Source organism: Girardinichthys multiradiatus, chromosome 24 (genome assembly GCF_021462225.1).
Source record: "Girardinichthys multiradiatus isolate DD_20200921_A chromosome 24, DD_fGirMul_XY1, whole genome shotgun sequence".
Classification (NCBI taxonomy): Eukaryota; Metazoa; Chordata; class Actinopteri; order Cyprinodontiformes; family Goodeidae; genus Girardinichthys; species Girardinichthys multiradiatus.
This window is the reverse complement of record NC_061816.1, coordinates 5,858,276-5,884,551: the sequence shown is the minus strand read 5'-3', so window position 1 is coordinate 5,884,551 and position 26,276 is coordinate 5,858,276. Positions and strand designations below refer to the sequence as shown.

The 26,276-nt window shown below is 42.0% G+C and overlaps 1 protein-coding gene and 1 long non-coding RNA gene across 4 annotated transcripts in view; one reads left to right on the top strand and one right to left on the bottom strand.

Annotated features, from left to right (window-relative positions):
* ahr2 (aryl hydrocarbon receptor 2) overlaps window positions 1-26,276 on the top strand; it is a 53,639-nt gene that overhangs the window by 4,711 nt on the left and 22,652 nt on the right. For both annotated transcript variants that reach the window (XM_047355898.1, XM_047355897.1), the window contains exon 2: window positions 5,554-5,741. In XM_047355898.1, coding sequence (XP_047211854.1) covers window positions 5,554-5,741 — 188 coding nt within the window. The remainder of the gene's footprint in view (window positions 1-5,553; window positions 5,742-26,276) is intronic.
* Window positions 530-21,431, bottom strand: LOC124861963. Of its 2 annotated transcripts, XR_007036799.1 has the most exons (5): window positions 21,321-21,431; window positions 21,095-21,181; window positions 7,698-7,832; window positions 4,257-4,398; window positions 530-826 (listed from the first exon to the last, which is right to left on the bottom strand). It is a non-coding gene; the product is annotated as an uncharacterized LOC124861963 (long non-coding RNA). The 2 variants fall into 2 exon arrangements; XR_007036800.1 differs by lacking the exon at window positions 4,257-4,398.

The following is a 26,276-nucleotide window of genomic DNA, read 5'->3' as shown; positions in this document are numbered from 1 at the left end:
AGAGGCCAATAGCAGCGATGCATTATGCAAGTGAAATTGGGATTTCTGTGTCATGCAGTGAGAAGGTGCTGGGTTCAGAACCCATCTGTGGCTCTTGTACGTGGAGTGTGCATGTAGGTTTCTTCTGATGGCATGTCTCTGTCCTGTGAGTCAGTCACTGCAACCCTGAACAGGATCAAGTGGGTTTAGATTAAAGGCCCGGTCTAAAATTAAGCCTTAATATAAAATATCTCTGAAGGTCTTTGCATTGTTGCTAGTTAGTTCAGCACCTTCATCCATAATGGTTCTGATTGTTTGATGGAGCAGACGTATGTCACCTTGTTTTTATGCAAATCGTCACATGATGTGTGTCGGTTTTTATTTGCGAACAAATGCGGCTTACCCAATACAACCCTGTAACCACAGAGCTCGCCCACATTAAAATCAGGCTCAACCTCAACACTGCATCTCCTTAGTTATGCTTTTCGGGTGTTTTAAAGTCCACAAGCACATATGAAATTCTGAAAAATGGCACAATTAGTCATGAAAAGAAGATTTAGGTCAGAGGTCATGCTTTTATTGCAACACGTCTCTCCGCTGATAAGATCTGTGCACACATTAATTCACATTTATATAAAAACCCATCACATCCAAGCTGGCCTTTTCAGGTGGCGATTGGTGCGAGTGGTATGGGTTCACGTGGACCAGGGCGGTCGGACGTCGGGTTTGTGGTGATGTCACGCTGCCGTGGATGTAATGTGTTAAGTGATCGGACAGCTGCAGCAGACGCGACGTCTCCCTCTGTCTCTCGTGACAGACACGTGATGGAAATCAGGCCTTCAGCTTTCTGAGGAAACACAAGCGAATAAGAGTAGATGTTAGAAAACAGGGAGGCCTTGTATGGATGGTTTGAACAAGGAGGTTCAGAGAGTTTAAAGATGGTTTCAAGTTTTCTGAGTTTTCTTTGCCTTTAAAGCTGCAGACAGTACAGCAGAAGCCTCTCTGTTAGCGAAGCTTTTTAGGCTGAGAAACTGGTACATTCCTCGCATAGTCTCCATGCTTTTGTCTAAAAGGGCGCATTATTTCATGAACAGATTGTAGTTTATCGATTAAAGACCATAGGTTGAAGTGTTTCTGATATATTTGATACTTTGAGTGTTTAGTTGCATGTATTTTATTGGCTCAGGTGTCGGTGGAGCTCGAATGATCCCCCTGTTGTTCCTGGATCATAGCTACAGCAGAGAACACGATGTTTGGTCTCTATTGTTCTGAAAAGGTGTTGTTGCCCTGTCAGAGACAAAGTGTCTTTGTGTAGGCGCAGGAGAGAGTGTTTCTTCAACTCCAAAACACACACACTCCCGTATAATGCAAAGTTTCTGCAGCTCTAACGGCCCTTCCAGGACAGATCTGCTCGATAAGACGAGGAGCAACAACACTGGCTGCTCATTGTTCTTGCAGGGAACGCCGTCAGGAATGCAGTGATAGTCATCTCGCCTTGATTTCAGATATGTTGTGCATATGCTGTTTATTTGAAACAGATGTCTTATTAACAAGAGAGGAAAGGTCACTTTTTACACATTTATTTTACAGAAATACACATTTTAATGCTTTCCATTTATATATTTTTTTATTTCAGTTGTGCTCAGGCTTGTAGCTGCTGACTCTTCTATTCATTTCAAGTTCAGAAGTCAAGCAATATGTAGCAAAGTGTCAAATAACAGTGTATAGTGTATATATAATATAGTGAGGGCAAAACCTGTAAGATTTACATGGAGAGTTATCTAGTCTAGAGAAACGTTGATAGGTTGCAGTAGCTTGAAGACCTAACAGACCAGCATCTATCACCATAGTGGTAGATGACAGCTTGTGACAGAAACACTTCATTTCTGACAGCATTCAGATAGATGTAATTTCTGCACTGGTCCTGACCAGTATTATTACTTAACACTCACGTTTCATGGAACATTTTTGTCATCAGAATATGTGTGAGTTGTGTTTAAAAAAGCAACGGCGAATGGAAGCAGCTGAAAGTCTCTTTGTTTTTTTACAAATCATCCATCCATATTTCACTCTTGCGGGTTTAACTTCGCTACAGTTATGTAGCTGTTATGCTAGAAGTCTCTTAAGCCCATCTACAGCAAAAATAAGATTAAGTCATGATAAACGTAACATTTCATTACTTTAACATCTGCAGTCAGCTGAAGGTCTGGCTGTTGACTCTATGAAAACGATCAGCCTTAGTATTGGTGTGAAATCTGAATCCTTGTTTTCATAAAGCTCCTCAACTTCTCCTGCATAGAGGGCCTTTGGGCAACATATGAATACTCAGTCCATACTTTTGTGTGTTGCCAATAAGGAGCCACCTATTCATTTGACATATTTCCTTTAGAAAGGTCAGTATAGTAAAGAAATTTGCAGCAATTGCCTGTCTTAGTTTGTGTTTTTTATACATCATCATTCATATATGTCAGTGCATATTTTATTTTTTGAAGGCCTGCCTCCAAAAGCTCTCACTCACTCTTGAAAAAGTGCCTCTTAAATGCTATTTTGCTTCAGGAAACAACTGAAAAACCAGTTGTGAATGATTTATGTCAATACTGTCAAGAATTGTAGGTTTTCTGGCACTAAAATATGAAATATGCCGTTAAAGTTCACACACACCTGTCATTTTATTATATTTTCACACAGGGCTCCTAGATTTTCCTGTTATTTAGAAATATTTTTACTAGGGATGCACCGATATGAAAATTTGGGCCGATGTCGATATTAATTATGGCCGGTAATCGATATTTACAGATACATTTCCTTATCCGATTGACATCATTAAAAACAACCACACCACTGACGTTGCTTCTCTCCTTCAGTTAAACACCCACAATGCTGTGCTATCACTATCACTGTCACATGACCAAACAGATACCACATGGCCAAGCCCCTCCCCTCCCTCTCCACAAACAAAGATGGCCCACTTTTACTTATCAGACCGATACCGATATGTTAAGAACTAGCCGATACCGATGTTAACGTCGATATATCATTCATCTATAATTCTGACATGAACAGACTTTCACAGATGATAAAATGCACACTTTGACTAGGAATCCATCCAGAATATTGGTTGTTGATCGGGGACCAGCTTTTCAGCTTAACCGCTGACTAGTTTTTGATTGGAAACAGAGAATTCCCATCTTTTTTCAAGCGTTTTTCAGCCTTTTGATGCAGTACTAACAGATCTCTGGTCTAAGATGTAACATACGGTTCAAAATGTCACCAAGACAATCATTTTGTATGTGTTTTAGTTCGATATTAAAATAATATTTGACTTTACAGCTCCTGTTCCCAGCAGGAGATCTCCTTAAATGACACTGTGCCGTACCAATAAAAATAATTATTTACACCCTACAAGAAAAGATAAATCAGACCTGTTTCCCCTCAAAAGAAACCATCCTCATTCTTCTTTATTATTATTATTAATAAAAGTTACAATAAATAAATATTTATGTATCTACACAGATTTTCATAATAATATTTTTTATCCATTCCTTTTCAGTTGGAGTCATCTGTTGCTGCTTTATTGAGAAATTACTTTGGTTTTACTTTAAATATTTTATAATGATGTCAGACAAATGTTCCACTCATAGAAAACTAGTTTCAGTTTTGTTAATTATTGTTCAGAGGAACTGAAATCTGTTTATATTAATATCAGCAAGTCAGAGTTTTGCTGAACAGAAAAAGTTATAATTGGCCTCAAACTTTGATTTGTGAATTTATTGTAACAACTAAGTTTAATCAAGATTTAATATTGTTGCAGGTTTGGTAAACACGGTTTGTTTATTTGGAAATTTGGCTTATTTTCTTGTTTATCTAGCTGCTGTCTGCTCCTTTTCCAGGATGCAGAACCTGTAAAGTTTCATATCTTAAATTATTCTGGTCTTGTTGAAGGCTGTTGACATGATAGAGGACATTTGGCAATAAAAAAAAAATCATTCTAGGTTTGTTTTAAATAAAATCTGAAGCATAAAGGCAAAACAGACGGTCTGAATGTGGACTTTATGGTACTTTTAAGGATTTATTACTGTGTCTGAGTATGAGTTGGGCTATGTTGTCTCGACAGAGGTCATGAGGCAACCAAACCTGTCCTTGTTCCTGCTGCAGTTTGTGTTTGCGCTCCTTGAGAAGTCAGACATCCCCAGCAGGGTGTTCGAGTCAGCACGAACATCTGAAGCCGATTTACCTCAAAAAGCAGCAGATGTGGAGCTGCTCTGTGCGAGCCCCACCTGTAGCTGTGAGGTCAAAGTTTGCAGAAGATTCAGCCAATGCTCTGTGACTCCGCAGCCTGAGAGAAATCTGTCCGTCCTTAGATGGGATGTCGGTGAAGCTGCCTGGACACGTTAATCGCAGGGTGTTTTTTAGCAGTCACTGAGATTTAAAGAAGCAGAATCATAATTATTTCTAATGTAAGCTCTTTATCTGTCATTTTGTTTACATTTACAGTGTTTTCATGTGCAATGTGGGTGATGAGCTGAAACTTTCTCCTTTATTTTTCCAACCTTTGATCAGGCGTGAACATAGATCTTTCTAATTTGACATATTACTGCTACAGGACGTGTATTATATAAATAGTTGAGACTGAGTCAAACATCGACTCTGTGATGGAAACAGAAATATCAGCCAGTGTTGTGAAAACTTGCTGTCAGTAAGAAGTCGACGTTAGGGCGACCTGTGTGACACAGAAAAGATCAGAGTGTATCTGCTCCCTGGGTGGATTTATAGTTCTTATTAAAGTGGTGCAGATTAGTTTTAACGAAGCTTTAAAACTGACTGGAATGATCCTAAAAAGATGCCTCTTTAGGGGTGAGGACATGCTGACACAGGCTGATAGGATCAGATATGGAGCGGTTCAGCTGGGAGCAGATTTCTGTGTAAACACCAAAGCTCGTCTTCGCAGCGTTGGCCTGGGTTCCGTCGCAGATTCAGGCCTGGTTCAGGTGATGCTGCCGCTCTGACCTGCAGCCAGCTGAACCACTGACTGATGTCACAGGACGTTCATGGGGAGAAACCTGCCTCCTGGTCTCCTTCAGGAAGGACAAACTCTGCCAACGTGGGCCGCTCAGCTCCCGCCGGTGGGAAACAAGTCCCAGAAAACAGATGACCTCATTCTGCTCACCTGGTTCCCATGGCGACAGGGGTTGAAGCAGGTTACCTCTGGAGAGCCGAGGTGGTCTGAGCTCTGTCGTTTTCTGCTCGGCGGCAGCAGCTGGGCAGGAAGACGGTGTGTGATTCAAACTGATAGGCATAAGGCTGCAGCAGGGCAAGTTTTCCACACAGAGATGTTTGTAATTTGAGGTTTCTCCCCCGCCGTGTCCGTTCTGCAGTGATATGAGGATTAAAAGCAGCTCTTGAAGCTCTGATGCACTCAAACGTCAGTTTTACTTGTACCTTCAGCTTGTTTGTTGTAGCCTTCATGATCTTTCTCACTCAAACCTAACTTTTCACTCTCAGCTGTGTTACAGATGACTGCTTAGATTTGGGTAACGATTCTCACCGTCGGGTTTTCTCCCTCTGTGTCCGCAGGCCCAAGCCTCCCCCGCCCGATGGCACAAAGTCCAACCCGTCCAAACGCCACAGGGACCGTCTCAATGGCGAACTGGACAAGCTCACTAACCTGCTGCCCTTCCCCGAGGAGGTCCGGGCTCGGCTGGACAAGCTGTCAGTACTGCGGCTCAGCGTTGGCTACCTGAAAGTCAAGAGCTTCTTTAACGGTGAGAAGATGTGATTTTTATGCTGATTTGGCTCTGACAGTGTTGGTTTGTTTTTAATCAGGCTGCGATGGAGCTCCAGCTTGATCATTTGTTCAATTTGTGATGTAAACATCTGTTTTCATCCTTTTTCTGCAGAAAATATGAATATATAATCTCTAAAACGCCTTTTAAAAGTGTTCCTCACCCACATTTTTTACTTTCCTGACAGTTTCGATGTGTTTATTTGGGATTATATTGCAGGAAAATTATAGCTGGTCTTTAGCATTTTATGCAAAAATGAATTTAAAAAACGTGTGTATTTATATGGCGCCCCTTTTACTCTGACACCCCTAAATAAAATCCTGTGCAACCAACTTAAGTGTAATTTAACCTCAGTATAAGGTTCTGTATCTGGCCTCAGGTGTTCTTCAGAGAACATTAGAGAACATCATCATGAAGACAAAGGAACACAAAGGCGGGTGCACATGATCCTTAGCACACCAGAGATAAAGTGAACTACCAGAATAAAACATGGTGGTGGCGGCATCATACTGTGGGTTTATTTTAGCAAACACAGAGACGCTGGTCTGAGTTGGGTGGATGGATCCTAGAAGAAAACCCGATAGTGGCTGTGAAGGACAGGAGAGTCCTACCAGCACGGCAAACCTAAATATCTAACCAGAGCTGCAACAGAATGGTTTAGATCAAAGCATATTCATGTCTTACAATGGCCTAGTCCAAGCCCAGACCCAAATACAACTGGGAATCTGGAACTGCACAAGGCAGACTAAACCCCAATGAACACACTGAACTTTGTAGTTGTAACCTGATAAAATGTGAAAAAAGTTCAAGGGGTGTGAATACTTTTGCAATGCACTGCTCTGGAAGTAGATATGTTTTTATCTGGTTAAAGGATAAGTGGTGTTCAAAAGTCAGGATGATAACGGGGGTAGAAATGTGTTTTCACCATCAGCAGAAGAAACTGAGCCCCGTTTTGACTGTTTATGTTGAGAAAATCAAGAAAGGAAAGTTGGACCAGCTTTCTTGGAGAAGAGGTGAACTGAAAGGAAAGCAGTGGAAGAGTTTGTTTTGTTAGAGAGAAACAGAGGAAGAACGATGCTTTCTAACTCCTTTGAAAAGACAAATGTGTCCTCCGGGGCTCAGTTGATTATTTATATGAGAGTAAAATCTCTTCTATTTCTGTCATCTTTGCGTGTCATCCAAAGATCACTTAGCGTTTTTTTGTGTGTTGAGTTTCCAGGAAACTTCCTGACTTTGTTCTGCGTCTGCGATCACATCCAAACCGCCTGGAACCGAAGGCTCCTGTTTACAGTGAGCACTGAATGGGACTGTGGCGCTCACCAGCTGGGAGGCTAAATCTGTGCAGGGCTGTGAAATCTGGCCCCTCCGGCTTACCGTATATTTAAACCTGACCTCCTCAGCAACAGGAGGTTTGAGGTGGAAGGACAGGAGGCGAGCGTGTTGTCAGCAGTGCTGGTGTCCACCTCTTGTCTTCTGTTGTCTAAAATTTGAGGTCAATCACCCCTATTTGAGCTGTCTTCAGCTCTTGAGACATTTTAAGATTGTATGCGAAGGTTCACCCTCATGTTTACATCATAAGAGGCTTTACATTTATAGAAACATGCTCTGGAGGACGTAGGCGTGTGTTAACACAACACCAAGGCAGAAAGACATCAGCAATGACCCGATAGAAACAACCGTTGCAGCCCATTAGTCAGGGAAGGCCATTTCCAAGATATCTGAGGTCCCCCGTTCTGTACTCAGGGCAATTAGGAAAACACTGAATGTGTGGAGGGGACATGCTATACTTCTGGAACAAGGTTCTTCGGACAGAGGACAGAAACTAGATGTTTGGTTACTCTCGTGTTTGGAGAAAACACGGCATTTCTCGCCACCTCCTCCCAACTGTCGGGCACGGGGGTGGCAGTGTGGTGATTTGGGTTGACTGCACCTTACCGTCACTGAGTCGCCCATGAACTTCTCTGTAGACCAAAGTATTGTAGAGTTAGAAGTGAGACCATCTGTCCACGGTTGAAACTTGGACCACACTGGATCATCAACAGGACAATGATCCCAAACACACCAGACTGGCTGAAAAAGAAAAGAATAAAGATTTTGCAATGGCCAAGTCAAAGTTCAGACCTCAACCTGATTTGAGTTTTGTGTTGAGATCTTAAGCAAGCTGTGCAGAAACTAATGCCTGCAGACTTCAATGATCTGAAACGACAGCAGGGAAGAAAAGTAGACCCGATTTCCTCCACGATGATGTGAGGAACGGCAACATTGAATCAGAGTTAGCTCTTTGTTTTTACTGTCTCTGCTCTGTTGTTTCTCATCGCTTTAAGAGCTTTAGCCACAAAGGGTGAATTCTGCAGCAGACATGGTGATTGGAGCGCAGATCAGACTGTGAAGAGGTGATGCATGACCACATCACAGAAAAATGAAACTGCTGCAGTATCAACGGGAGTCTGTGTTCTTCCAACTGAGCCAGAAATCTCAGCTGCTGGCGGCTGATCACTCAATGACTGACAGTGACTAACAGCCCCATCAGCCAGCCCCTCTTTAACCCCTGAGAGCCTGCAGAAAACAGAACCTTTTCAGGATTCGTTCTCTCCTTTCACAACCTGTCGGCTGAAGGTGCACAGCAGAGCCTGTTTCTTCGGACTCATCAATTATTTGGCAGCACAGGTCGCTTGGTGTTCAGTCAGAGGCAGTGGAGGATGTCTGGTTACTCTCAGACCAATGCCTGCAGCTCTAACAGCTTCATTGCTCCCTTCCTCCATGGACCAACCTGTTCCAGCACCCCGGGGCCTCTCGTCCTCTGGTTGTCCAATTGTTTCACAACCTCCATCTCGTGCAAACGCTGCAGGACTCTGGGTTGTTGTTGTCAAAGCTTTCTGTGTTAGCTCCTACTGTCATGTAGGCACATGTCTTACTCTCATTACCTGCGACAGGTTGCTTTGTCCACTTTCAGAGTGTTGTATCTCCTGACTAATTCCTGCTAGAACCTCTGCAGACATGGGTGGTGTTGTCAGGATGCAAGCTAAATTAGCCGTGTATGTCGAGGTTTAATCATAATACTTTTCTGCCATAGCTAATTATTCTGCAGGTTTCGTCACTCCCCTGTAATTCTGCTGCCGACCCGTGCTCACAAGGGAGCCTTTAAGACTCATTTAAGAGTCAAATGAAAGCAGACGTTAAGGGCAGGAAACTATTCAAGGTGGACTAGATCAGAGGACAAGGTCAAATTTAACTGAAAACAATAAAACATCAGGCTTTAAACAGCTGAAAGTCAGTTCATTAAATTACATTTATAAGGGTCTGATAGAGTGCAGGATTTGTTTCCTGTAACTGACCACAGATTAGATTTTATCTCTTATGGTTGTGACTCCCCCACATGGGACCAAGGCGGGACCTTTGCGCAGAGAACTTTTTCATTGATTTTCTTCCCCCAGCAAATTCAGATGAAGATTTAACGACAACAGTGCAGTTTATTTATTCAGGATTATTTTTGTTGAAAAACTTTAATGTACAACAAATAAAAATGCACAGGATTTACTTATAATAAGGTTACTTTGTGGAACTTGCAGCTTTTCTGCAGATCTCACCCTAAACTTAGAGGTTGTTTTCCAGTACTTAGTTGAAACTTATTGATTACTTAACCAAACCCACCAGGTTACTTGGTGAATCTTTGAGCCTTTTTTCAAGATACTCTGGCCATTCTTTTTCCCTGAACTCACTGTTAAGCCTTGAAATATTCATACCCCTGGCAGATTTAGGTTTAATGTACCCACATATGTCTCTTCTGACTGGAATTAATTTAAATGTTTTGGAGCAGCCCAGCCAGAGACTGAATAATAGTAAATCTGAGAAGGGGACTAAAGATTAGGGTGATGGCAAGGAGGCCTTCCAACCTCTAAGACAGGGATGTCAAAGTCAAATACACCAAGGGCCAAAAAACCAAATTTGCTACAAGCCAAGGGCCAGACTGGTTCAATGTTTATTAAAACATATTAAAATGATTGCACATAGCCTATTGAACCAAGACTTAACACAGAGTACATTATTTAATAATTAAATGAATAAAGCAATATTTTGTTATGGCTCTGTAAGTAACCTCAAGGGGAAACATTTTCAACAGGCAAACAGCTAAAAATTTAATTGGTTTGAAAAATAAAGTATGTTTCTTAATATCAAGATGAATACATAAATAAAAGTGCGTGCATTATAAACTTTATATTGCATTATATTCTTTCATTACAGCCAAACTTTCTCCACACAGAAGACACACAGGTTTGCCTTTTGCCTCCGTGAACATGTACTCTGCCTCCCACCTGGCTTGAAACCCCCTGTTCTCAGCGTCCACCGTACGTTTAGCCATGTTTGTGGACGGGGGTACCTGAAAGTTGATATCTGCTGTGATTGCTGATGAACAATGAAGCCGCTTGTGCGCGCTACAGTGACTTTGCGGACTACCGTTGCATTGTGGGGAATGTAGTGTTGGTGCGTGCAAAACGCCAGCGGGCGTCTGTGGCCTGCGGCCGGTTCTAATAGTAATTAAATATCATCCAGGGGGCCATAGATAATTATTCGCGGGCCAGAGTCGGCTTGGAAGGAGCTGGTCAATTCAAAATAAAATTTTTATGTTGATTATTTATAGAGATGTAAATAATTTATGAAATGCCATTTATTAAAAAATGTAAATAAAGACAGATGAATTACTATTTTTACCATGTTTTATTATCTTTTGAGAGATGCCCGTCTCATTTCGTATCAGAAATCACTAAGACAACAAACAAAAGTTTAAATCTGCCAGGGGGATGGGGTAAAGTTTGCCTTTAGCTTAGAGGTTGTTTTTCAAAATGTTGTCAAACAAATGTTACTTTCAAAAAGTCAGATGTGTTAAGTTAACAGAACCTACCCTGGAGTCACAGGTTACTTTTTATGGTTACATGCCGAGAACTTACTAAATGTACAGGTTAATGTGACAAAATACACAAGCTATCAATTTTGCAGTTACCTGTAGGTTTTGGAAAGCAACCAGTAAGCACTGACAAAGTTTTGGATCATTATGAGTTACGTTTCAGGTAAATTCTCAAAAGAAAAACTACAGTTACTTTCAAGTTCTGGCAAATATAATCCAAAGCTAAGTTCTAGATTGTCGTAAATTCCCAAAAGTAATCTCTAAGTTCCATAGAGTAATCTTAAATCCTGGAAAAGTACCGTGTAAGATCTAGAAAGTAACCTGTAAGTTATGGAAAGTAAGCTGTGAGCTCCGGAAAGCAACTTGCAAACTGTAGAAAGTAGACCTTTAAGTTCTGGAAAGTAACTTGCAAACTATAGAAAGTAACCTGTAATTTCTAGAAAGTAACCCGTGAGTTCTGGAAAGTAACTTGCAAAATATAGAAAGTAACCTGTAAGTCAGTCATGTAAAGTAACCCTGGAAAGTAACTTCTAAACTATAGAAAGTAACCTGTAACTTCTGGAAAGTAACTTGCAAACTAAAACAAGTAATGTGAAAGTTATGGAAAGTAACCTGTAAGTTTATTTTCTGGGAAAAATTCTGGAAAAAAGTAGCAAATTATAAAAAGTAACCTGCAAGTTGTGGCAACGTACTTAATAAATTTTCCCAAAAAAATTAACCTGGAAGTTTTTAATAAATTTTAAAAAGTAACATGGGAGGCTCAGTGTATGATCTGTAAATTCTGTGAAAGTAGCCGTTAAGTTTCAGAAGGTAACATGTACATTTTGGCTAAATGTTACATGATACTAACTGTTGCAGATAAACATTAAAGGTGGACATGTGTTGTCCGGCTCATTCCACTGCTGAGCTGGATGTATGTGATTGTGTGCTGAAGGCAAGCAGATAACCAAAGCCCCCTCTTTCCCTTGATGTTTCTTGATGCTTGTCAGGACCCCACTTAACAACCAGGGAGCAGGACAGTAACTAAGCAGGAAATGGCTTTGATTTTCTGGTCTCTGGAGGGTAAACTCAGACTTGGCGCCAGGGGGAACTGAGCATATTTTCCACACAAAGTTTCAGCACTTAAAGCTGTAAAAATGCCCGGCATTTTTAAAGTTGCATGTAAAGGATAAGGAAAGCTGCGTTAAGATGTGTCTCGTGGGCTACATGGAGAAGCTGTTTGATGGCAGCAGAGGAGTATGACCAAGTTTTTAACTGGAGAACCCTTCATACGTTTGATCCAAAGTCAGCCATCAAATGGAGTAAAAAAGTGAAACGTCTGGTCTGCTGTGGTGGTGAAACCTTCGTTGTGTTTGTGGAGCCCTCTGTGTTTCTCCTGAATATCCCTGCACAGACAAAGATGACCCAGTAGTGTGAAGGCACATGGGAAGGCCAGCGACGGCTCCAGTAGGATGTGGTCCAGAAAGAGAAGCTCTGTGTCCGTTCTTTCGGTCCTCGACTCTCAAGTCGTCCCCAAGCATGGGGCTGAACTGCAGGTTGAGGACGAGGGGGCTGCTGGGAAACACCCAAGGGTTTGATCTCATATCCAAAGCTCACAATGAAGCCATTGTTCCAAAGTTTCTGAAGCAGACCTCCTTCATGCTCAGACAGGGCTCTTTTTTTATCCTCACTGTCTCCGTCTTTGTCTGTCTTTTTTCTGTGTCTTCTTTCTTGTCTTCCACTCTTCCTTCTGGTGACCACAAAGCCTCATTTTAACTTGGACAATACTAGAAACACTGTCCACATTCCGATAGGCAACCAACATGTGACATCTGTTCATGTGTTATCTAAAAACACACCACACCCTGGGATGGATTAAAAAACAAGTACGACAGGGGGACCCAAAAGGGTTCCACTGTGACTGACCCATGTACCGTCTCATTCCTGTGGAAACGCAGAGTTGCAACACAGCAGCAAATTGCTAGAACCAGTGGCCCGATGGCAAACACATTCTTCTAAAAACAGAAAAAAAGTCCAGAATCAGTCAAAAATGTTCCCCAAAGATGGACAAAACAACCAGAATGAGATTAAAATATTGTAAAATACTCACAAATTAATCACAAATGTTCCAGAACTTTGCATAAAAGAGCCAGAAAAAGATGGCAACGTTACAAAACAACCCAAAATACAAACAAATATCCTAAAAAACATACATATTCATGAAGGATGTTCCACAGAGGTGAACAGAACAACCAGAATGATATGAATATGTTTTAACAGACTCACAAATTCAAGAAAACTGTTTCAGAACTTTGTATAAAACCTACAGAAGATGGAAACATTTCATAAACACCAACAACACAACCAGAAAGGGATAAAGTAAGACCCACAAATGTTTCACAAAAACAGAAAGTGATATAATTATTCAGGAAGACGCACATATCTATGAATGCAATGCATTCAATGCAAACGTTCCTCAAAGACTTACAGAACAACTCAGAAAGAAATTAAAAAAGGCTTAATAGTCATACATTATATGTAAAATAATCCACAGAGACAATCAGAACTACAAACAGCTAAAAAAGACTAAGAGAATGAAAACATCTTTCAGGAAGACCTAGAACTGGATGTAAAATGTAAAACAATATGTACAGAAATGGAAAGAAATGAGAAATATGATCCAAAAGACAAAGAAACCAACAAAAAATGTTCCTCAAAGACTAAAAATTAATAGAAATGGCAGCAGTTATATAAGCTCTGACCCTTTTAGATCCCCTCACTGTCCTCTGCAGGGCTCTCCTGCCTGCCATGTTGCACCAGATAATACAACAGAGAATACAACAAAACCAAGAAAACGTTGCATAAAATCATCCAGAATGTCTGCAGAAAACCCATCAGAGCATCAACACAACGCTGAATGACTGCAAGGATCACTAAAAATCATCACCCAATCAGCACATCCTGTATTGTTTGTGCTGCGGCTGGATAAAGACAGATTTATGGCTGCTGAGAGGTGCTGGGAATGACAGGAGGGAAAGTGAAGGATGATAGATTTAAAAAAGAGAAGCGCCTGCACCTGCATATTAAACATCACGAGGGTTAAAAAAAGCAAGAGGTCTGAAGAATCTGTTGTTTGTAACAAGGCTGGGCTGTGTTGTTCTGGAACGATGAAACCAAGTTCTGGTTGGAAGTCTTCATGGTGCCGCTGATGAGGCCCCAGCTGAGGGTGCTTCTGGCTGTGTCGAGTTGTAATTTGTGGTCTTTTAATAGCTCAGCTGAACTTCCCTCCTTTGCTGCCCATTAGGAAACCCACGCTCAGTGCTGTGTACACACATTTAGTCTCTTTGTTGTCCGTTCATTTTCTTCCGCTGAATGTACACACGCCCTTCCTCATTCTCGCTCATGGGTTTTCCAGATTGAGGTGGCTCTTTGTTGCCATCTTTGTGTAAAAAAGCGATTTCCTTTTTCCTGATAAAGACACTCTAACTTGCCTGAACTAAGGAAAACAGAAGAAACAGTCCACACGTGTTGGCTGAGTCATTTTTAGACGAACACAGAGGACTTCTCTGAGTGTTGTTGTGAACAAAGTGTCCCCACCTCGCTTCCACTTCTGCTTTTCCCTGCTTTTTGACTGACAGGCCAGCACGAGGTGTCAACAGTCTCAATCTGGTGTCGACGCTCCCAGCCAAGTTTGAAGCAGACGTTTCATAAACACCAACAGTTTTCAGCGTGGCAGCTGCGTCAGGTTGCTGCCCGCAGGAAATGGTTGCCTGGTTTCACATCATTCACTGGGACCTGTCTACATCCTAGAGTCAAATGAACCAGAGTGAAGCAGTTTAAAGAAAGTTTGTTCTGGTCTCAGATCACAGGATTTATGCCGGTTATAAAACTCCAGGAATATTAGGGACTTTTTTCCAAATCAGAGGTCAGCTGAGCAGCTTCCCTGCTGGTAAACTGCTGAATGATTGGACTCATGCCACGGACGTCACATGTTGGCTTCTTTCTCATACATGATCTAGAGCAGCCACACGCTGTGATGGAGATACGGATTGGACTCTGGTGAATATTTACAGCTCACAAGGGTTGACATTAATCATTTATTTATGATTATGATAACAGGATGTAGGACGGGCCACAAAGACAAAAACTAATTTGCTCAACTCCAACAAACTGAAAGCCAAATAGCTGTCAATAAAAGTCTTTGAGTTTATCTTCTCATTCAGGAATCAACTTTCAGCTCTTCTGATAGATGTTCCAGATACTTCTGTGAAGGTTCCTTCATCTGCTTGGTGGGGTTTTCCACTGAAGGGTTAAACCAGTCCTTAACTGGTTCTTTTAGAGTTAAAATGGTAATTCTGAATAACCCAAAGGAGCTGGAACCAGGCGTTGATAATGATATTGAGCAACAGAGTCCATACATTGAGTTTGAAAAATGAAGCTTGCTTCGTTTTAATCAGGTAGATGCAACCGACTGAAAATAAGTGAAAAAATGATCTAAAGTCCAAATAAAACCTCTAAAAAGAACTATCGACCGAGACCATTTTGAAAATCTGACAAAAAGCTGCTTGGAAGAACAAATGGAAATGAGGAACGACTTTTGCTCATTTTTTACAAAAAGATATTTTTATAATCATCAACATAAACTGACCTAACAACACTTTGTTTTCTCAGTGAGTTTTCTGTCTGTCGTTTATGTGTTTGATGCTGAAGGAACTTCATCCAACGCGGCCTATTGTTCAGCGCAGAGGAAGAGGATTAAGACGAGAAAAAGACAGAGAACTGTTTTTTGTTGCATCCTGTACACCAATATTTGTATTGGCAGGGGAGACAAAGTCCAATGAGAAGACCTTTAAACTGCTGCCTCAAACCGGTTCTGTCATCAGAATAAAACAGGGGAAAGGGAGAAGTGGAGGCGCATTTATTCCTTTAAAACAGCTTTTGGAAATGTCAGTGATGGAGGTCTGTCCACGGCGATAGCATCGGGCCTGCAGACACTCTGCTTGGAGGAGTGCAGTCAAAACACGGCACACGGGCGGTCATGTGGAAACCTGTAGCGGCATGTGGGGAGGAGCAGACTGTGTACGCGGCGCTGCAGAAACATGCAGGCAGTTCAGTCATAATCAGCCTTGCTTTTAAATCTGCTGACCACTGGTTATTGATTTTCTTCCAGGATCACCTGTAGGAGCTCACTATGTGAGTCAGACGGGTCAAAGCCTTTATGAATAAGTGAGATTTGTGTCTGGTCTAAAAGCTGTTAAAGAAAACAGCTCGTGGTGTCAGACAACACAGCTCTGCCTGTTTGTAAAGGGTTTGTCTGACTCACAGGAAGTTGACTGTTGAGATAAGCAGACACCAGATGAACCTTTACACTGGTTAAACTGGTGCAAACAACCTTCACGCCTACAGTTGGGTAGAGAAATGTTTTATTCCAAAGGAAAACTTGGTATTAGTTATTTTGTACCTGGGTTTTAGGAGCTGTTTCTTACAGGACATATTATACTCTTGCACCAATTTGTACCTACCAAGGGAGACAGTTTGTACTTTTAGTTTGCGCTTCACAACCAACACCTTCAAGAAGGTTTCTGTAAGGAAATGTCCAATTTCTCCAACTGTTACCAGGAGGTGCCCAGTCTGGGTTGTGTTGGTTTGATCAGGGGTCATAATTTTCTCATTTCTTGGGAGTCAAACGACCTTGGTGGGAATGAAGCTGTTAACTCAGCACCAATTGTCAACATATGTTCTCTCAAGGCGTCTAGCAAGACAAACTGATCCAGTTTACATGCATTCCAGTTGGATCCAATTACATTACAGTGGAGTCAGCCAGTTTATAATCCTAATCCCTTGTCCTAATAGTGCATTAGGCTACAGAAGAGAAGTGATTGCATTAAGATGTTTGCTGCAGTCCCTCATACTGAGCAAGCATGTGGCGACAGTGGGCAGAAATGAGAACAGAGCAGAGCTTCAGTGTGAGTGGCCATCTGCTGCGACTGCCTGGAGATTTGAGAAGGAAATGTTTGTAATGCAAATTATCAAAAGAATACGAAACTAAATAATACATGAGATTTGAGCATTTATATGGCTATTTCTCTCTATAAGTCATGAAAATACTTAGCAACTTGTTAAAGTAAAACCAGTGAAATGATAATAAACTCTTGACGTGCTTCAGATAGTTTGTTAATGGCCTTATAACCCTTCCCATATTTATGGACATCAACAAATGCTCCCCCAAGGTCAAACACACACCCGTAAGCTGCAAGATCTCTTGAGGTGGTCACACTGCTGATGATCCATTAATGAACTGCATTAACTATTAGCTGCTTTCCATCTGAAACCCTGCGAAGGCTGGAAGAGTGGACCTAGTTTTTGACAGTGTGGGATTGAGAGAAGCTAACACTGACAGAGCTCTGTAATGAACCGTTTCTGTGGTATTCTTAGTTTCCTGAGAAATTTCAAAACCTACTCCTCATGTAATCAGTTCTGCAGTTCCTGGAGATGCGCAGGAAGTGATATGACGAGGCCAAAAAGCTGAATACTTCAACTTTTTCCTTTGTTCCTGTTAAAGTTTCCCTGAAATAAAGTTTAATTCAGAGCAAACCTGTCTGCTGCCATCCTGTTGCTATGACTCAAACCTCTCACTTTATAAGTTGTGTGTTCGTGCCACGCCGCCACTACAATCAAATACTCTGGTTATTGTCTCTGTCGCGGCGTCCAACACCTGACCGCTCGGCTTTTAAGTAGCTAATTACCCTGAGACACAGTGGCGAGGCCGTGGCTGGGTGTCGTCTGCCTTTTTATCTCCGCTAATGCAAATAAAGGATTTGCATTTTCATTTTGCTCCACTGTTGTCAATAACTCAATGCTGAAACTCCCTGGATGCTCCAACCTGACATTCTGCTCATAAATTAGGACTTTTAGTTTAATTTACAGGTTTTTGTCTTAAATTTAGATCAAAGGTCTCTGAGTTGGTTGAGTCTGTTTGAAATCGACAGCACCCACTGAAAGTAAAAGCACAGAGCACCTTTCACCCAGAGCTTGATTCTATTGAAACCCAGCAACAAAATGAGCATAAACCAGCAGGAGAGACCCACTTAACAGCAGCGGGGTTGGATCTGCTCGCTGCATGGACTCGCAGCTTCATCTGGACTATGAGCTCCACAAGCTTGTCAGTTAATCCTGTGGAAACTTGTAAAACAAGTCGACTAATCTCTCCTGTGTGCATTAAAGGAAGTAATGTTTGTCAGAGGAAGTCAGGGTGGGAGGAAGCGCCTGGGGCGAGGTTTGTGGTGTCTGCTAACCTCTGATCTAGCCATAGCTGGAGCCAAACCCGGTTCATCTGGGCTGTTACTGGACTCTCTGCCGGGCTTTTCTCAGGTTAAAACAGACAGAACTGAACATTTTGCTGATGTTTAACATGACTTCATGCGTGAAAAGCTTTATCAGTAGCTACCTTTCCTCTGTGCTCATCAGTCTGTCTTCTTCGCCTCTTATCAGCAGCCAGTGTTGTGTAAGTTACTCCTCTACAAGAACTACTGCTATGATCACACAGATTACAACTTGCCTGCTTTTTTCATTCCAGAGCCATTTTGGATGTGTTTGGTATTGTTGTCCTGAACGTCCCACTGTATCAAAGTTTCAGCCATCTAGACCTAAAACAGGTCCACAGCATAATGCTGCCACCACCATGCGTGACAGTTGGTGCAGTGTTCTTACGTTTGAACGTCCTCCAAGGTCACCTCTTGTCATTGTGGCCCAACAGCTTAATCTTTGTCTTGTCTGACCATAAAAGATTATCGGGGGCTGTTTTTCTGCCGGCACCTTTATGGTCCATGTTGATGTAAAACGGGCTTTGCTGGGGAGTGACACTGGTGTTCCAACAGTTTCCATAAGATAAGGTAAAACTGGGTCAATAATAACAATCGATGTTTATTTCCATCTTGGTGCTGTTTGTGTTCCTGGAGAAGAGGAGGCGGTTGGTCATGTGACAATAATGATCTTTTCTTTGATCTTCAGTGGGTTTTTATGGATTTTCCAGCCGTTCTGAGTGTTGGTCAATCCACCCAGATCCTTATGATGCCTGAGATAAATTGCCAGTTGGACTCATCTATGGTCGCTACATTTCTAAGCTAAACTCTACCCAATAAGATGCGGAGAATAGTTTGGTGGCACTTTGTCTGATCAGATTAGCTGCAATACTGTGGACGTTTTTACGATTTACAGGACTGAGAGAACTGCTGTTGACTCCGCTGAATCTGATCCCAGGAATAAAATGTGCAGCACAGCCGTCCTTCATCCTGGTGTCTGCACGGGAACCCTGACCGACCTGAGGTGTACTTTCATTTATTAAATCCAGCTTCTTTGCATGTTAACGTTTGTAAAAGGTGATTTAAATCTGTATGGATATTTGCGGATACTGTCTTATTGCACTTTGGGGTTCTACCGTCTCTATCCACGAACCGGGTTTTCAAATGAAAAACTGTAGCGCAGAAAGGTCCACAGTCAGGATACAGAAGACCAAGCTGCTTCCTGACTCCACTTCCTCTTTTGTCGACCCAAATGTGTCAAAGCTAGCGTTTCTTTTCATTAGGCAATCTGGAGACGGGTGTGGTTTATATAACGGAGCCCCAGCCAAGCGCAGAGATAGCTCAGAGACGTTTTCCAGTAATGCCAATAAATCCCAGAGGGACAACACATTAGTTTATGTCTTCTTTATCTTCTCTCAGCCAGAACAGGATGATATCAGGATATCCCAGGGAATAGCTTCAACTAATAATTCACGACTCTTGAACACACAGCAGTCATTTTTCTTCTCTTCAAGTAATGCATTTAAATTACATTTCTGTCACGCTTTCTGTGCTTTGCTATCACAATGAGAGGCCGCCACTAAACGAGATCAATAAGATAAAACCTTCAGAGAGATCAGTCAGTCTCCCTGGGGTTTGGAAAACATTTAACAATTGAAATCATGTAAATATTCATCCAGATTTTATGCGTTTATGATCTAATTTGTTGTCAGTAATTAAAATAGATGCATTGATTTAAACTGGATCGGTTTGAATTCCTTTCTGCTGCTCTCGCGTTGCAGTTAGCTTAAACTTAAGCTTCCTGTCTCCTCTTTTCTTAGATTAAAAATAAGCATTTCAAGGAAGGACACGCACAACCAGAAGCAATCTGCATTTTAATGTCAGCTAAAAATGTGCCGAGTTTCATTTCCCGTTGCTGAAAACATGTCAACTTGTTGCTTTAGTTGGAAGAGCAGAGAGAGCCTCAGAAACTCTTCCAATAAACCCATGTAAACCGAATAAACTCACACGATGTTCAGGTACTCCTCAGCCGTCCAGCACAGGTTGCTCATTCACATGCTGCTTAAAAGCAGCCCTGAACATGTGGGCTGGGTCGTCTGCATCTGTAGAACCCCTGAGTGTGCAGCTAACGGGCCATATTTACTGGGATATCCACTGTGGGAGCATGCCGATGCTGCTGAGGTTTCAGGAAACATCCAGAGCTGCAGCAGCATTGCAGTTTTAATGACAGGGGATCCAGTTTGGTCGGATTTTTATGGTGGAAAATACTGGCAGTGCGACTGCCGCGCCTCTCTCCTCGTGAATGAGAGTTTATGTAGGCAGCCAGGCAAGTGTGCGTGGGTCATTAAAGACATGAGAAGCTGCCAGAAAATGGAGATCACTGCAGCGGCAGGAGCAGCTCCTTTAAACCATCAGCTTATCTTCAGCCGCTGATTCATGTCTTTCCTCAGGTGCTTTGGAACCTCTGCAGCCAAAGAGTCCCGGATGTTTACCACCAGTTGATGCTGCTTGCTCTCTTGAACTTTTACTTTACCCTGTCGCTGTCCTTGCGGAGTCTTCTATCTTCAGTCACGGCATTTCTCTCGCTATGTGTTTACAAGTCTGGTTTATGTGGTATATCTGTGGTTAATCACAGCCGTATCAAACCAGCAAGTTTCCCCAGGAAGTGCCTGTGGCCTGGCAGACTGAACCCAGGGCAGGCTGCTCCATTACCATCAGGACTAGGCCTCTGTGAGCCTGAGGAGGTGCTCTGGCTGGACTCTGGGACATCTTTCTTTTCTCAAAGCAAGGATTAACTTAGTCATAAACATCAGAAATGTTTAAAACAGAAGAAGTTAGTCTCTGTTGGTTATGATGTTGGAAATAAAGCTGGAGTTCTTGATTTAGCCTCAGTTGTCAGATAATGTTCAGATAAAAGGCCTTAAATAGGAAAACCTCTGGCATGCAGGTTGAGTTTTAAGCTTAATTTAGTTTTAAAGTGCTTCAACGAGTTGTCAGTAAATAAATAATTTAATGAATGGGTACAGAGAAGGTGTATTAAAAGCTGCTTGTCAATTTCTGTTTGCTGGAGGAACAGAACCTGACATTTTTCGTCTATTGTTTGACCGACTGAGCGATAAAACTGCCCCAGCTCCTCCTTGTTTACATACCTCAGCTCCTGCAGATGAAAGAGGAGCAGGCACCTCCTTCCATCTGGTTCAGACATGTCGGCAAACTGGCCGTCCTCGCCGCCGGCTCTAAACACCGAAACGATGGCTGTGGTTGGGTAATCACTCCACTTTAACCCTTTAATACCTGGCCTCCACCATCTGACATGCAAGACGCTTCAAACCAGCAGATTTAGATGGAAACATGGTGGGAGGATGGAAAGCTTACCTGCAGTGATTCCTCCCCCCCCTCCGGCTGTGTAAAAGCTTGTTTGCCATGTGTTTCCTATCGAGGCTGCATGGAGCAGCAGCTGAAGCAATCAGCAGCCATGTGTTTAGCAGTCCTCTGGAATATTTTTAGCCAGGCAGCGTGTATTTTTAGGGCCAACAAATTGGGATCCATAAATAGCACTTGTTGAAGCGGAAGGTGGGACATTCCTGATCAGGGATCTCTAACGTGGAAAGGTTTTATACGGATACAAAATGGAGGATTTGTATTTTTAATAAGGCTTAGCTTCCTTTAAGGAGATATAAGTCAGATGGAGGTTTTTCTTTTTTGCACAGCCTTTAGTCCGTGCAGCAGTTCTGGTTTGCTGAGGGACATCCACAGCTCCGCTTCCATGTTGCTCTTAGAAAAGCACCCATTTCTGCTCCCATCTGCGCAACAAAAGACGTCAGACGTTTGATTCGGCATCTAATTTCTTTGCTTCTGGTAAATGTTTGTTCCTTACTTTTTTAAACCATATTATATTCTGCGGAACTTTTAATTCAAACTGGGCCTTTACTCAGTCCAGGTTACATTTGATGCTCATGACAGATCTGATAAAAACCTTCCTTCCTCTGTGGTCGCCGTGACGTAAAAACCAGAAGCGGGTTTCTGCAGTCAGCGCTCCGATCTCCAGCGTCTGATGGAAAACAAGCATTCCCAGGCCCAACCCGAGCAGCACATAGTCACGCTCAGGCCTGTGGTAATGCCATGCAGCGGCCCCAGCGCTCCAGTCCCTCTTCGGGACTGGCTTTGTGACGAGTTTATGCTGGCCCGTATTTCATTTCAAAACAAAACAAGTCCATTTAGAAGAGGAAATAGTTTCCTGCTGTGCTTGTCATGCTTGGAGTAAACACACAAAAATGTTCGCGCCATTTTGAATGTGTGCATCCTATTTGACATTAATACAGGGGCATAATATACTGCTTTTATGAATGGAAAATATAGATGCAAAGAGTGAATATTTTCATGGTTAACTTCTGGGACAAATCCTGTGTGATGGGGCCCAGTCTTTGAGGGTTGGATTTGAGCCCAGTTGTTGGACTCTGTTACTCCACCTGCTTTTTGAAAACTGATCCCTGTTTCTCACTGGGGTTCTTCTCCTGACCATCCTTATATTTCTTGCAGAATTTCAGTCTGTTAATGATATTTTCCTTTGAAAGAAGAGGATTATTTCAGGATTTGTTGCACTCAAACCCACCTACTGCCAGTGTTGAGCAAATTCTGCACTGGTGGCAGCATGCTTCTGTATCGCCTGGAGCCCACTGGAACCTTCTTCTCGATAACTGAACTTCGCAACATTCTAGAAATATTTTTTTTTATCTGTTTAACACTGATTTAAAACACTTGGTTTTGTAGTACTGAAATGCATGTAAAGTCTGTGTGTTAAATGTTTACCGTCATGCTTGGTTTCATGTTAACTGTAATACAAATCTGTGGCAGTGCGGTGTGTTTAAATGCTAGAGCAAGTCTGACAGAGTCTGCTTGTGTTTCATTTTTCTCACACCTAATGTGAAACCAAGCCAAAGTGTTTCTCTACATATAAACAGTAAAAAGAAAGCAGAAATGAGGCCAGGATGGCAGAACGCAGCTTCCTGGCTCAAACAGGTCACTGCAGTTCATGTAAACTTGTTCTCTGACAACCTGCACAACCTGATTTCTCAGCAGCTCCTGTACCTTCTGGGAAATTTGAGCTTCACTTTTCACGAATGATGCGTTTTGTTTTGTTCTCTTTCATGGCTGCTGATAATCCTCTTCCTCCTCACCTTGCAGGTGAGACTCCTCACCATGGCGGGCATGTTGATGACTTCTTCCCGCATTTAGTCCGTCAGTGTTGTTGCTTAGACACTGCAGCTCCTCTGCTTTCCGTTGTAGTAGGACATTGAGTAGTTGTATTTGGACTGCAGTCGTGCACATGTGCAGATAGTACCCACCCTTCCTGTTTGACTGCATTCACGTTTAGAGACACAATCTGAGACCTCACACACGAGCTCTGCAGTTTGACTGCTTGAAGCCGCAGCAGCGTTAATCACCCCGAATAACAGCTAAATCGCTCCTATCGAAATGTTTTCACACAGGAGGCTGCCGTCTTTTTAATGGGGAAGTTGGTTCTAGCTTCTTGCTGTCGTCTTCGGTCCCTCTCCTAAAGTCCTCGTGATCATATTACACCAGCAGCAGGGCTTACCAGAAAACAAAATATCTTGTGTAAATAAATGACAAGGAAAGGGTTTCAGAGTACAGGCAGGTTTTTCCACCCATCTGTCTTGCTTGTATTTAATTCCAGTGCACCACATCATGAATCCTCTCCTGAACTGCTGTTTCTCTGTTTTGAGCTGTTCACTTGTAGCAGTTGGTGACTAGTTTGCTTCACATCGGTGCATAAAAGTAAGCTCGGTATCGACCTACCAGCTAGTGATGACTCAGAAACTGGCCAATGTTTATATATAAACTGTTAATAATTCACCTTTTAATTGAGAACAAAGCTGCAGCTCTGATCAGAATTGCACAGCTCTGCAGATGTGCTATCATCTCACTTTGTGTTTTCTGTCAGAAGAAGGATTTCAAGGTTTAAAGAAGACATTTTAAGTTCATCTGCTTTAATCCAGTAGGATGTCTGGGTTTCCCTCCTTGACATGTTGCCCCCACAGCCCGATTTTTGACCATGGATGGATGAGCATCATCATTAATGGAAATTTATGCTGTGTTGTCAAAACATTTCACCCTATGAAGATATATTTAAAGACAAGATAATCAGTCCAAGCAGTGAACCTTGTGGAACTCCAACCTGGTTATTTTAAGAAACTGAAATCTTAGATCGATATTATTCAGCCAAACATGGAGGATTTTAGAATCAACAGCACAGTAAAATAAAAATAAACAACTTTCACAATGAAATCAAACAGCATGAAAATAATAAATCAAACAAACATAAAAGTATAATTGAAAACAGGCTACAGTTAAATATGCAGCACAATGAAACTGTAGGAGCAGAAATAACGTTTTCTGCAGTTTCGGCAAAGAAATCATACAAAAAAGGAGCCACCTGAAATACACACCTGCACTGCACAACTGAATTAATTGCATTTTGGATATTTCATAAATGACATATTGTATGTTCTTGCTGCAGAATAAGCATGAAGCCATACAAACCTGTTCATATTTATCTTAAAGAATGCACACATTTGCATATACCTCTCACATTTTCCCTTTCAGGAGGTTTAATTTCCTTTAAAGCAGCACGAAGCTGTGAACTTTTGGCTTGCGTCAGCCGTCCCTCTCTGGCATATACCAGGCGCCTTTAATGGAAACGATGAACCGTCGGCAGCCTTCATGCAGAGTGTGTGTTTCACCACAGTGGCAGCTCGGTGCCACCACTTCCGCCTCGTGGCACCCACAGCTGGTGGCACGACGTATGAAAGGAAACGGGCTCATTTCAGGATTTTAAAGATGCAGGCTGCTGTTGGCGGCCAACTGATGATGAGTAGAGGAAGACTTTCACTGTGAAATATCCTGAAATACGTTTAGAATCAACAACCTTTCACCTGAATAAATATTTTATTGCTGTCTATTCTGTAGTTTGAATTAACTTTAGTGCAGGCTGGTAAAAAAACAACATTTCTGTAGCCTGGTAAAGATGCTGCTGAGGCTACAGTTGAAACTCTTCGCTCCACCTTAAAAGATGGCTGTTAAATCTGTGGGTTAGGCTGAATCACGGCGCTAGTGATGTCAGTTTGCGTAAGTTCCTCTCGGTTTCAACGCCCACCGCTGATCTGAGGGAGGAAGCGTCTGAGGTCAGCTGGGATTTCCTCTGATTCAGTAGATTTGACAGCGACGCTGCCGAGGACCCGGAGCGGAGCGGAGCCTCGCAGTACCGGGAAATATCAGTTACACTTGAATTTACTTTAGATGCAAAGCAACAGGTGACAACAGAGTGTCTGGTTGTTGCTTCAGGGCAACACCTGGAGGCAGCTTCTCGTTTAATTTCTGTTTGCTTCTTTTCAATAAGTTAAATTCAGTTTAATCTCATTCCCGTCAGTTTAGCTATTAACCACAGCAAACCTCATTTCCAGCCACTTCATATTTTGTTAGAGTGCTGGGAAAACGTGTTTAGTCCTTACAGATTTCTTCTGTATTTGCTTTTTTGGATGTTTATTATTTAAATCAAACAAATATTATTATCAGACAATTACCCGAATAAATAGAAAATGTTTTAAAATGATGGTTTTATTTCTTAAGGAAATAGGCCATATAACACTAATTATGTTTGGCCACATTTTTCAATTCAGTTTCCCCAGCTTGATTTTTACCAGACTGGTACAATCAAGAAATCAATTTAATAGAACCTGTCTGGCATTATGAAGTAGGCTGAAAGACCTCAAAAAGCAACTTATCATTCTGATCTAAAGGAATTCAAGAACAGATAAGAAACAACGTGGAAAGGGTTACGAAGCCGTTTTAAACTGGAAATCATGCTGACACAAGCTTGCTCATCCTGAAAGTGGAGAGGAACCAATTCCATGTAGCAGCAGAACTTTGGTCCACGGCTACACACGGGGTATAGCTGTTTGTGTGACTATGTTACTCCATAATAATGGAGCGATGAGCCTCTGTCTGAATATTTAGTTTATCATGATATAAGACCCTTTTATGTGTAACTTAGGCTACTTTTAACAAACATCTTACTTTCTGCTTATAAGAGAAGCCCGATGTTTACAGCACGTAAACACAGAGCCGGTTCTGAACCAGAGGCCCAGTAATTACTGATAATCGTCTGTTCACGTTAATAAAAAGCAGTTTATCTGAGGCCTGTTTTGCTTTAGCAGTCTCCTAAATGTGTTACAGAGGACGGTGACGCAGATGACATGGGAGAAGGAGCGGGAGCATCGCTCCGACATGATCAGGCAGAGCTGAACAGCTCTG